Source organism: Talaromyces amestolkiae (assembly GCF_001896365.1).
Source record: "Talaromyces amestolkiae strain CIB chromosome Unknown scaffold13.1, whole genome shotgun sequence".
NCBI classification, from domain to species: Eukaryota; Fungi; Ascomycota; class Eurotiomycetes; order Eurotiales; family Trichocomaceae; genus Talaromyces; species Talaromyces amestolkiae.
In genome coordinates this window covers 126,214-137,980 of record NW_024468049.1, presented here as the reverse complement: position 1 = coordinate 137,980, position 11,767 = coordinate 126,214, and the positions used below count along the sequence as shown (strand labels likewise).

General features: G+C 46.5%; 5 protein-coding genes across 5 annotated transcripts; 4 read left to right on the top strand and 1 right to left on the bottom strand.

Annotated features, from left to right (window-relative positions):
• Positions 1 to 452: 452 nt before the first annotated feature.
• On the top strand, positions 453 to 1,502 carry BHQ10_006721 (uncharacterized protein; the record flags this gene model as incomplete). The annotated part of the gene is made up of 1 exon (XM_040879339.1): positions 453 to 1,502. The coding sequence occupies one exon, from the start codon at positions 453 to 455 to the stop codon at positions 1,500 to 1,502; it is 1,050 nt and encodes a 349-aa protein (XP_040735225.1).
• A 53-nt stretch (positions 1,503 to 1,555) lies between these two features.
• BHQ10_006720 (uncharacterized protein) lies at positions 1,556 to 3,654 on the bottom strand (the record flags this gene model as incomplete). The annotated part of the gene is made up of 3 exons (XM_040879338.1): positions 1,556 to 1,658; positions 1,718 to 1,839; positions 2,902 to 3,654. 3 exons carry the CDS (start codon positions 3,652 to 3,654, stop codon positions 1,556 to 1,558), a joined length of 978 nt encoding a protein of 325 aa, XP_040735224.1.
• Positions 3,655 to 3,974: 320 nt separating this feature from the next.
• Positions 3,975 to 6,510, top strand: BHQ10_006719 (uncharacterized protein; the record flags this gene model as incomplete). The annotated part of the gene is made up of 3 exons (XM_040879336.1): positions 3,975 to 4,445; positions 4,686 to 6,209; positions 6,280 to 6,510. The coding sequence occupies 3 exons, from the start codon at positions 3,975 to 3,977 to the stop codon at positions 6,508 to 6,510; spliced, it is 2,226 nt and encodes a 741-aa protein (XP_040735223.1).
• Positions 6,511 to 7,027: 517 nt separating this feature from the next.
• BHQ10_006718 (uncharacterized protein) lies at positions 7,028 to 7,480 on the top strand (the record flags this gene model as incomplete). The annotated part of the gene is made up of 1 exon (XM_040879335.1): positions 7,028 to 7,480. One exon carries the CDS (start codon positions 7,028 to 7,030, stop codon positions 7,478 to 7,480), a length of 453 nt encoding a protein of 150 aa, XP_040735222.1.
• A 2,634-nt stretch (positions 7,481 to 10,114) lies between these two features.
• BHQ10_006717 (uncharacterized protein) lies at positions 10,115 to 11,107 on the top strand (the record flags this gene model as incomplete). Its single annotated transcript, XM_040879334.1, has 1 exon — positions 10,115 to 11,107. One exon carries the CDS (start codon positions 10,115 to 10,117, stop codon positions 11,105 to 11,107), a length of 993 nt encoding a protein of 330 aa, XP_040735221.1.
• Positions 11,108 to 11,767: the final 660 nt, after the last annotated feature.

The window sequence follows — 11,767 nt, the reverse complement described above, 5'->3', positions numbered from 1 at the left end:
AATCGGATATCTGAGTACTGATCAATCGAAAACATGTAGAACTATAGTATCACAGTAGATCACTGAGCCCCGTCGACAAGTCGCAACCGGACCGGCCTTGAGGCTGGCTTCGGCAGCCCTGCTCCGACGACAACAGGGGACATGGGAATGGTTTTTCCCGAACAAAATTCCCTGATTCGTTTCGACATGCGACGGGCGCTCTATAGTATCTTATTTATTTTCATTTACGTTCCTGTCATAAGTAAATCATCTCGCCCACTGATAATTCATGATCTGCCACCAATTCATTCTCGGAGCATTTGCACAGCGTCATTTGAGCCTTATACCTGTTAGACAGCGTTGACCCCATATCTGTATTCGTTTTCATTATAGCCGCTTACAACGTTTTCCTGGTCGCATGTCGCCGGTCAGACAAGAACAGTCTTGAAAGAACACACAGAAACACATTTACGATGCAGTGTGCCCCAGCGATATCAACCATGTCCCTCGGGCGCGCCTGGGTGCACGACATGCCGGGAAAGCTCCAACAAGCCGCCGAAGCCGGCTTCGAAGGAATCGAACTGTTTTACGAAGACTTGGAATACTTTGCAAAGTCGTATGGAGTCAACAGAACACACGAGGAGAATTTAATAGACGCAGCAGCGGAGATTCGTCGCTTATGTGATCTCTATCGATTGACTATCATCAACCTACAACCTTTCGGCTTTTATGGCGGGCTTTTAGATCGCGAAGAACACAAACGCAGAATCCAAGAGATTAAATTCTGGTTTAGGCTGGTCAAGATACTGAGAACAGACCTGATCCATATACCCTCGAACTTTCTACCTAAGGAGGAATTATCAGACGACATGGAGCTTCTTGTCCGCGACCTGACAGAACTTGCCGATCTGGGTCTGCAGGAAAGACCCCCTGTGAGATTTGCTTTCGAAAGCCTTTGTTGGGGAACCTATGTTGATACTTGGGAACAATCATGGGAAGTGGTCGAAAGAGTGAATAGAATCAATTTCGGTTGTTGCCTCGACACCTTCAATATCGCCGGCCGGATATGGGCCGACCCAGCAAGCCCGTCGGGGAAAACTCCGGATGCAGACACAGTCCTCAAGGCTTCCCTTAACCGAATGCGCGCGACTGTTGATATTAAGAGAGTGTTCTTTATCCAGTTAGTGGACGCTGAGCGCATGGAGGCGCCATTAGTTGAAGGACACCCGTGGCATGTCGAAAGCCAGCCACCCAGAATGTCTTGGAGCCGCAATGCAAGGCTCTTTGCCTATGAAGCCGACAGAGGCGGCTATCTTCCCGTTGCTGACATTGCGAGGACCATCCTGAAAGACCTTGGATATAAAGGCTGGGTGTCCATGGAGCTATTCTCTAGAACAATGGCCGATCCCAACCCTTCCGTTCCCGCTGACCACGCAAAGAGAGGGATCGCTTCGTGGGAAAAGCTGAGGGCGGATATTCTCGATTCCGATGGTCCTTCTCATCAAATCGCAGGACGTCTTTGAGGGCTTCGCACCAACAAGTGTCTAGGTATCAATGTCATCAGCGTCCTATCAATTCAAGAGCCACCTTGTGTGCCCTGAAAAGCCATAGAGTCAAAGTTGAGATCATTGCTAAGAAAACCAAGGTTTTGAGCAAAGTCGGCGATTTCGCCATCATATCTGTTTGGTGCCTTAGTAAACGTAATACATGATGTTTGAGGAAAGTGTTGATGTAATACCTCCTTGGCAAGACCATCGCTGCAATGTCTTCAAAAATGATATCTAGATCATCTCTTTCGACAGTAGTATCGTCAGGAGGCAGATTAGTGGTCAAATTTCTGTCACTGACGGGAGTCTGTGGCTTATATTCACGTTAGCGACAGCAAAGAGTAAAAGTAGTGCCATTGAATGTTTAGTACGAGGTACTCACATAAACTCGATCATCGGACATAACGGTTTGGCCACCTATCATCGATGGTGACACGGTGGAGGGATGGCCAGAGTGTATCTTTGCAACGTTACTTGTATCTGATCCTATCGCTGGGGGGTGATGATTGTATGCTCTTGAGCGCTCAGAATTGTATATTTCCTGGAAATTGCCAAACAGCTGAGAGAAGCGCGACTGAATGGCCGGGCTTATGGCTAGCGGGGCCAACGTGTAGGATAAATCGACCCAAGACTTCAGTTGATACGCAAATAGAATCAGGAGCGGATTTCTATATAATGCATGACCAAGATCCAAAGCTTGAGCCAGGAGCTCTATACTAGAGCTGATTGTCTTATCAATTAGTAGTTTATGCTGGAGTCCAGACTTGCTGGCCTCTTCAAGGACAAGTAAAAGAACAAAATTGTAGGTTAGATGAAGAACAAAGAGCGGCGGGTTTGCTGTTCCAAGCTTCGGAAGTTGGTGATGCTTTCTTAGACTCGAATACCAGTTTTGTAAATGGGTTATGAGTGCATGCAGCTGTTCTCTGTCAAGCTTACTCTCCCCGCGAGGGGGGATCCTACTCACGAGCTCACAGGTCATGTTGAAAGAGCTTATTGTGCGAAGCGGTTGTCGATCAAGGTTCATCAGAGAGGGGTCAAGACTTTTGGCAGGTGGAGAAAGCTCCCACTCTTCCAAAGCGTTTTCATCCAGATGACCAATAACTGAATACCAGGTGTTTGGAAAGAATGAGGTTGTCGACAAATACGCCGATAGTATTTGATCTAGGTAAAAACACCCATGCAGCGTATGATAGTATCGCTCAGAATTTTGTCGTTCTTCAGCATTGGCATCTATTAGCATGGTGAATGCTTGTAAAAGCAATAGCCTGGACGTGTTAAACTTTTCCAGTCCAATATTGAGAAGTGCCAATATGCAAAGCGCCTGAACACTGCCGATAGAAAAAGAGTTCTCGCTTCTCATCAAGCAAAACCTGACATATGTCTGAATGCTGTTCAGATGGATTGCATCGAACCGGGCGAATTGATCAGACGCGATGGCCGAAGTGTAACCCACAATCGCCCACAAACAAAGGCTGTAGTTGTCCGAGTCGCGTTCAGCGTTGTTACCCGTGTCGTCGCGGTAAAGGGCTTTCAGGATCATGCGACGCTCGACGATCGGAAACCAACAATGGGTGGTTTGAAAATAAAAGTCTACAATCTCTTGGATATTTGGCGGGTAATCCGGAGGTGGCAGATCCGCGCAATACTTTAGTCTTTCAAAGAGATTGACCTCGCCCGGTTGTTGATGGATTATTGTGTCGACATTTCGCAGTTCTGGAAGTTGAACTGTCTCTGATGTCAATCTGCTTCCTATGTTGTTGTCCACCGAGCTTAGCAATTGGTCAAAGTCTTTCGCTAAATCGGAAGATCGCCAAATGTCCGACGCGTTGTCCAGATATTCGCTGTCGACAATTCGCCCCGCAATGTTCTCTCTCAAGATCTTCCGTAGCGTGTACTCTCCGTTGGGAAGAAACTGTTGGAACAGCCCGAGCAAGGCTTCGATGCCTCTGACATAGCCGGTGGGCAGCCCTCTTTTCTTCACAGGGGTTCCGTACGTGCACACCTTTCCCAGATTATCACACGTTGAGCAAGTAGGCTGGGCGCCATCGCATTTCGACTTTCGTTTGCGGCACTGATCACAGGCTTGGTTGATTCGCTGGCGTTTCGAAGAGGGGTCCTGTTCTGACATGGCGTGTCATGATGGTGAGCCGATCCGAAGGGAGGGGCCGAGTCGTATGATCTAAGACTGTTCTTGTTCTTGTTCTTGTTCTTGTCAAGATCTCATCACTTACTAGTGCCTACGGAAGGTACAAGGCTGGCCAGGCAAGCGCACGGAGACCGGGCAATCGCTGTTCCGACCTGCGGACCGGATTAATGCTCCTCCGGGTGGATGCCTTAGGTAGGCCTTACTCGGAGGTGGCCGTGGCTCACTCCCCCATTTCCTTCCTAGGCTCCTGCTCCTTCCCCAGCTTTTCGGTAACGATGGTGTCCTCTCGCTGACTATAAGTCATGGACACCGCTTCGCTAGACAGCCCTCGTCGCAGTCCTTTCGGCCCATCGCTCTTTAGTTCACGGAAGCGCAGTTTTGATCAGACCCAGTTACCGCAACAAAACAATGGCTCTTCGCGCCGATCCACTCCCACGCACATCCATCCCCGCGTGGACTTGGAGCGCCATTCCAGACACATAGTGTCCCTCTCATCGCCCAATAGATCGCCAAGTCTTGAGGACCTCGAGAATCGCTTGTACGAGTCGCCGGTATTAGCTAGGCAATATCATGGCGACGAGAGTATCATCCTGGTGGGATTTCCTAGCGCAGGCAAGAAAACGCTGGGTCTCATAGCCTCGGCTGCTCTGCGGAGAGAGTTTGTTGATTTTGACACCGTCTTCACGGCAAGTTCAGGGCTATCGCCCCGAGAATACATCGAGGCGCATGGAGCAACTGCATACCGGAATCTGGAAGACGAGGTAACCAGTGAGGTATTTGGCTCGAGGCAGAAAGGTTGCGTTCTTGTCGGATTTTTTGCCATGGCAAGCAACCGCCAACGTCGACTGTTGAAATCATTATCAAACACAAACCCCATTGTACACATTCAACGGGATCTCGACAACATAATTAACCGAACGGATTCGGACAAAGATCGGCTCTATCGAACTTATCAATTAAGTGAGAAGATACACCGCAGATTTGCCAATTTTGAGTTCTTCAATATATCTCAGCCATTGATGGACGATAAAGCACTTGGACCCCTCAAATTGAAAGCGACCGAGGGAGAATTTATCCGCTTTCTCAATGGTATTTTTCCGCAATCTGAAGAGCCAAAGGCACTTGCCAATATCTTTTCACATCCGTACACTTATGCGCTGCAAGTTCCAATGTCATGGTTGGAAGACACACAAGCCGACTACACGGAGCTTGACTCTGGAGCGGACGCAGTGGTCATACTGGTTGAAATTACCCTTGAAAATCAACATGAAATCTTCTCTCAGCTATCACAAAGAGTTGCAGTATTAAGAAAGTACTGCCATGTCCCTATTATCATCGATCTGGAGATCTCGACGAAGATGAGCTATATAGCTCAAGCCAACTTGTTGGAACTCGTTGTGCGGCAAGCACCAGAGGTTATCGTTGTTTCATTGGACACGAGAGCAGCTTTAGCCAAGCAATTACAGCTTGCAAAGTGCCATTCTAAGATCATTGGGAAATACCACCACCCTGGATCCGTTTCAGAATACTGGAACTCCACTACTTTGCCAGCCGTCTTTGACAAAGCAAGCTTACTCCATTGTAGTGCCATAAGGCTGACTGGCGAGGCTCACGAGCCTATTGATAATCTTGGATGTGTTAAAGTGATTTTAGAGGCACAGAAATTCAGCGACTTTCCGGTGAGCTGCTATAATACTGGGAAATTTGGACGTTCATCCGTTTGCTTAAACCCTCTTTTATCCCCCGTCGTCCTCCGGTCGCAAGCTACGAGTCGCGGGGTCACCCTCGCAGATGCTCAAAAAGCATTATATTCCTCCTTCTGGAGATCAAAAAAATATTTTACAGTTTTTGGACAGAATGTTTCATACAGCTTGACGCCAGCTATGCATAATGCTGCGTCCACTGCATGTGGAATGCCTCACATTTGTGATTACGTTGAAAGCGATCAACTGGCTCGCATTCGCGAGGTTTTCCGACGTGACTCACAGGGCGGGCTTGCTATTGTATATCCATACAAAACCGAGGTCGTGCAGATGATGGATGAAATGAGTCTTGATGCCAAAGTTATCGGCGCGGTCAACACCGTTGTTATTGAGAGCATTTCGACTGGCCAGGATAGTTCAAGATTATATCTCAAGGGCTACAATACAGACCATATTGGAATTCGTACATGTATCGAGAAGAATCTCTCGCCTGCAAATGCAGTACGATCGCAAACGAGCGCGCTGATTATCGGCGCCGGCGGTATGGCTCSTGCTGCCATATATGCCTGTGTCAAAGCGGGKGTCAAGAATATTTGCATCTTCAACCGAACTGAAGCGAATGCTCGTAGACTTGCGGATTATTTTGCAACGGTTTATCCTGATTTGCGAGTGGCTGTTTTCACTACCCTCGCCACCCCATGGCCTGCTGATCTGTGGCAGCCCACAATTATCGTCTCTTGTATCCCTGCACACAAAGTTGGTGATAATGACGCCCCAGACTTTCTAATCCCGGAACAATGGTTAAGTAGTCCGACCGGGGGTGTTTTCGTTGAGGTGAGTCACTGATTTTTTCTACTGTTCCATGTCATCTATTGTAGACTTCAAAGTTGCTGACCACCTGCAGTTTGCTTACAAACCTCTTGTCACCCGACTGATTCGCGATATGCAAGCTCGACGGTCGCAAGGGTGGATTGTCGCTGATGGTCTCGATGTGCTTGTTGAGCAGGGTATTGCTCAATTTGAACTATTCACGAACAGACCTGCGCCTAGCCACATTATGCGACATACAGTACGAGAACAATACTTCATTGCCCAAAATGCTCAACGCGACGATGAGTCTGCAGATACTGACTGAACGCTGGGGCTTGTCCATCCTCGAAGCATCTTTATTTACTCGTTATGTTTGCTGTCTTTGAGAGGGAGTGTGTATGACGCCTAGGATGAATAGTTACGACCTGAATGACGAAGTGCCATATACCCCCTGATGGTGCTAATTTGCGAATGCTATGATTACATATCCCAACAACCAAGATACGTACTGCTGACTTGTCCATATGGTCTTCTAATCCATATACTGCTAGTCTTTACAATAGGGATCTGTAATGAGGCGAGTAAATTATCGGCGAACTGCCCGGTGGGTCGATCGGGGTTTCGGCCGGGATTTCCTGACAACGGCAAAGCATTTCCCCGGGTGGGCGGGGTAGTGACGCTCACCATTTGACTTCAACATAGTACCATGCGTCTATTCGCGCACACTGCCCAGGGGGCAGAAATATATTCCTAGATTGTATATTCTTACTATATCGTTAATTTTGAGAGGAGAAAGAGAAAATCGAACTCAAACCTTCACGATACCCATTCAGTCACTTGCAATGCCGACTATCTTGATCCTCAACGGTCCTAACCTCAACCTACTCGGCCTTCGAGAACCTCATATCTACGGATCGACTACGCTACAAGACGTCGAAAACACCTGTATCGAATTGGGCAAGCAACACAATGTTACAGTGGAAGCATTTCAAAGCAATCATGAGGGCCAATTGGTCGATCGCATCCACGAGGCTCGGAATAAGGTGGACTTGATCGTAATCAACCCAGCAGCATATACACATACAAGCGTTGCCATCCGAGATGCTCTCCTTGGAGTATCAATACCGTTCATCGAGGTTCACATTAGTAATGTTCATGCCAGAGAGCAATGGCGACATCACAGTTACTTTTCAGACAAAGCTGTTGCTTGCATCGTCGGCCTAGGGACATTTGGGTACGAAGCCGCTATTCAGCATGCGGTACGGAATCTTCTTCCTAAATATACTCCGAAATAATAGGAAGATGCCTTTCCGCTTGGGCGACGGCCGTCAACTTTTGAACAGTTCAAGAATCCTTTTATTCGCATACAAAGAAGGCAATCGTGGAAAGGTCATCAATAAACATTCTCGTGGTCAATTGGCGCAATGTGGCAATCGGGATTGTGGATAGTTGAAAAAAATTCATGACGCATGGAATAGCTACGTATGTACTATGATCAGCGTTCTTTGCGGGGTCTTTCTCTCTATACGCAGAGTTTTCGTAGTACAAGCGCCATTTCGAGCACGACCTTGTAACAAATCATTATTGAACTGAATCAAGGTTCCTTTATATCAGGATTATTCTTATGGAGAAACAAGTCGCCTAGAACTCGGAGCTTGAGTAAACTGTACTCTCAATTTCATCTGGATACGACAGCCCGCCTTGTCTCCAAGTTTCATCAATTGTCCTTCATCACTGTAATCATTTAATCCCATGGAAACAATTCACTCTTAATTTTGCCATCCCAGAGACAACGTCTTACATCGTCAGCTTCCCAATACATGCACTTTATCTCCATCAAATTGGGATGATTGACTTCTCGAACGCTTCTACGGCCCTCGACCTTTGTATTGTCGTTCCGGAGAATTATACGATATTTCCCGGGTCGAAACGATGGAGCATCAAGCTGAATCTCTCCACGGCTACCCTGTATACGGATAGGGAGGCCAGCACTATTCTGGCCGTCTGGATCAGTCGAGACTCGCAAGTTGGCGAGAGCAACAGCCTGCAATTTCCGATTTGCGATGTTATTGCGTATAGTCGTGGGGAAGGTAAGAAAAATCGACGATGCTTCCTCTGCGCGGATCAAAGAGTTCAATTTAACCTGAGCTGCAATCGCTGCCGGGGGCTTGCGTTGTGGTAAAGGCAAGATGTGGTAAAGGGATAGGAAATCCACGTCAAGCTGTAAATTCCCACTTGTCCATGGGTGCCAATATTTCAAAGCGCGTATTCCAATATAATACAGTGACTTGCGGTTCGAATGGATCTATCGAAATTTACAGTCAAGAAATGCTCCGCCGGCCAATCCCTTGTTGAGCATCCTGTGCTCAGTTCCCCAGATTTTCTCGACCCCGACTCCAAAACTTGTGTCTACCAAATTTCGTAACACCTCGCCGACAGTTTCACGGCGGATGTCACTCATCACATCTTTGGTAATCGACAGAGATAGTGTCCACATAACCTCCGTTAGAATGGGTTCTTTTTCTGGCTTCGTCGCATAGTGCTTCTGCTTGGTTGGCATTAACCGTCAGTGGCTTCTCACACATAACGTGCTTCCCGGACACGAGTGCCAACATAGCATGCTAATAATGATGAGAATGAGGTGTCGCTATATATACCACATCAAAATTTTGATCGGACGTAACTCCTCTGTTAAAATTATAGCATACATATGTGGCTGGTAACTCGAGTCCTGCAATAAAATTTTGTGCCTTCTCTATGCATGACTATGATACCACTGCCGAGACAACATGGTCAATATCTCCATCATTTTGCAAATTCTGGGTATGTAATAGATCCTCGGCGAATGCTGTTCCTCTGGCATCAGAACCAGAGACTATTCAGTGCGTGTTGTCAAAATTTAACAATGTTCCCAAAGGACACTTGCTCATGGCCATGTTGCCAGTACCTGGCATATTTTGTTGAGCCCTAGACTATATTGTGGCATAATAATGATACGGCAGAGAGTAGTTTCTTACCCATAAGTCCCCATCTCACAGTGAAGGACTGATGCATTTTGAGCGAAAATTTGTAATAAATACTTTCTATGGGTCCTATCGTCGTTTTCTTCTGGTAATGGCCACAATCATTCGATTCCCCTCCCATCAAAATTGGGTGCTCATGCTCAGATTAGAGCTGAATATCTACAAGAAGACTTCCGCATTTAGTTCATCTGGAAGGATTTTTCATCTCATAGACGCCCACCATAAGATACCCTCATGTATTTATCACTAACACCACAAGTCACTAAAACGTAGCATGACGAGCAGCTTCGAAAGAACATTCCAGGTTGTAATACCCTACGTTGTACATTCAACCCCCAATGCGAGCATCTTCGTGGAATTCGAACTAAGGTAACCATTAATTGACGGCATTGCGATGGTAGAATTAAATCATATAGATGTTTGCAATGTCACGTTACATTATTTTCATTACAAAAGATGTGTTAGAGTTGTGGACAGAGTGGATAATGGTGAATGTGTGGGTGATTGGTGGAGTCTGCCTTATTGAGCCATAATCAGGTTGCTTACTTACTAGTACAATACAGGATCCTTATGGTCACATTGTGAGATCACTGATTACAATTATTTCAAAGGTTTTGAAGTCCTTCCTATCCTCTAGGAAGCACGCAAGCTGTAACAACTCTGAAGGTAGGCTGCGACCATTACCTAATATTAACAAGTGTACCAACATCTGCATTAACAGACAGCCTTGAGAAATTCATTCCATTGAATAATTTATGTAACATGACTAACTTGACCATGCAGATCTAGCTAAGCAAGCTTGTATATATATACACATCTTTCCTCCATCAATTCCGCCTATTCCAAACACCAAGTTTCTCAACACCCTATTAATCTTATCAAGACCCAATATATACACCCGGTAAAATGACCACCACTACAACAATGACTGCTTCCACTACAACAAGTACCCATAGGCCTTATCTGGAAGCTCTTCAACGTGACGGATTCGTGGTTGTGCGATCAATCCTCACACCCTCTGAAGTGGCGACTTTGCGTGAAGCAGCAACCGAAGTCACTTTGCGAACACGAAATGGTAAATGGCCGTACCTGCGCTCTGTTCCCAAGCAGTTTCCACCATGGCCAAGCACTCCGCCACCATCATCCGAGGGTGGTATTTGGGGAGTTCAACACCTGATGCATCCCGAGATGCCACATCGCGAAAAGTTTATTAAGACATACTTTTCGCCCAAGATTCTCAGTGTCGCGGAAGAATTATTGGGACTTTCGGCCAGCAAGAAAGAGGCCACAAGCAATGATGCAACACATGAAGAATTGCTAGTCATGGAATTATTCAATCTTTTGGTTGCACCAGAAAACATACCGTTTGAGCTACGTTGGCATCGAGATGATATTTCAGAAACCGTTACACCCGAACAAGAGCTCCAGCTACTCCAACAGAAAAGCCCAGAAGGCAAACAATCACATGCACAATATAATCTGTCGTTATGCCCCGACGCATCACTGATTGTGGTACCAGGCTCTCATCGCCGTGTGCGCACTGATATTGAACGAGCGGCAGATCCTTACGAAGCGACTCTACCAAACCAGCTCATTGTTCGTCTAGAACCTGGTGACGCAGTCTTCTATGACAGCAATATTTTGCACCGTGGTATTTACCAACCTAAGGTCGAGGGAGGCGAGGAAATCCGGCTCACACTGCACGGTAGCCTGGGCTTGAAAGACCGCAGCGGCAATTCAGATAAAGTGCGAGCTACAGCTGTGTTGCAACACGGTATAGGCTTCTGGATTGACCGGGAGGATGCTTCTTTGGGAGCAGGTGAGCGAGCGGAGAAGATGAGGGCCAATTTAATCAGCCTAGGAAGGGGTGAGAATGTCGGATATTCTCTTCAGGGATAGATAGTTGGAGCAGGATCCAGCAGGGGTTAGGGTTAGTGCGCATCATGTGATCAGCAATAAATCATTCGTGATATGATTGGCCAAAAGACTGATCACAGCATGGACAGCCCCATTTTCTACACTAAATTTATGTAACGTTACAATTTTTACCCCTTGACTTTTCTAATTCGCTTTTTCTGCTTGTTGTGGCACTGGGCTTGACCGGGTCTGTCTGGACTAGAACAGAACGTTCATAATCGAACGCAACAAGCTACTTAGACCAAACATTTGATGGATTCGCATTTGTGGAGATTCTTATGTTGTGCCAACCACATTATACTCCCCTTCTATAGCCGGACCTAGTCATGAGTTCAGTGATTATAGACCAAACGAAGCCGATAAAATATCATCGCATCAGCCATTGTTCATACTTTTGTGATGGTTGTCAATGACTATGGCTTAATCCACCCATATTCAAATATTAATGTCATATAGTTGCCTATGCAACGGTTGACTATTGAGGGTGCCGGTCATGGCGGACTCTATGGATGAGTAAGTGGCATAACAGCAAAAACTGCATGGCTCTCCTGATTCCGAAACTGACATATTGTTTCTCAGGCAAATTGGCTCTCTATTGTCAATGGGATTTGAGGGTACTACAATCACACCCCATGTCAAGTC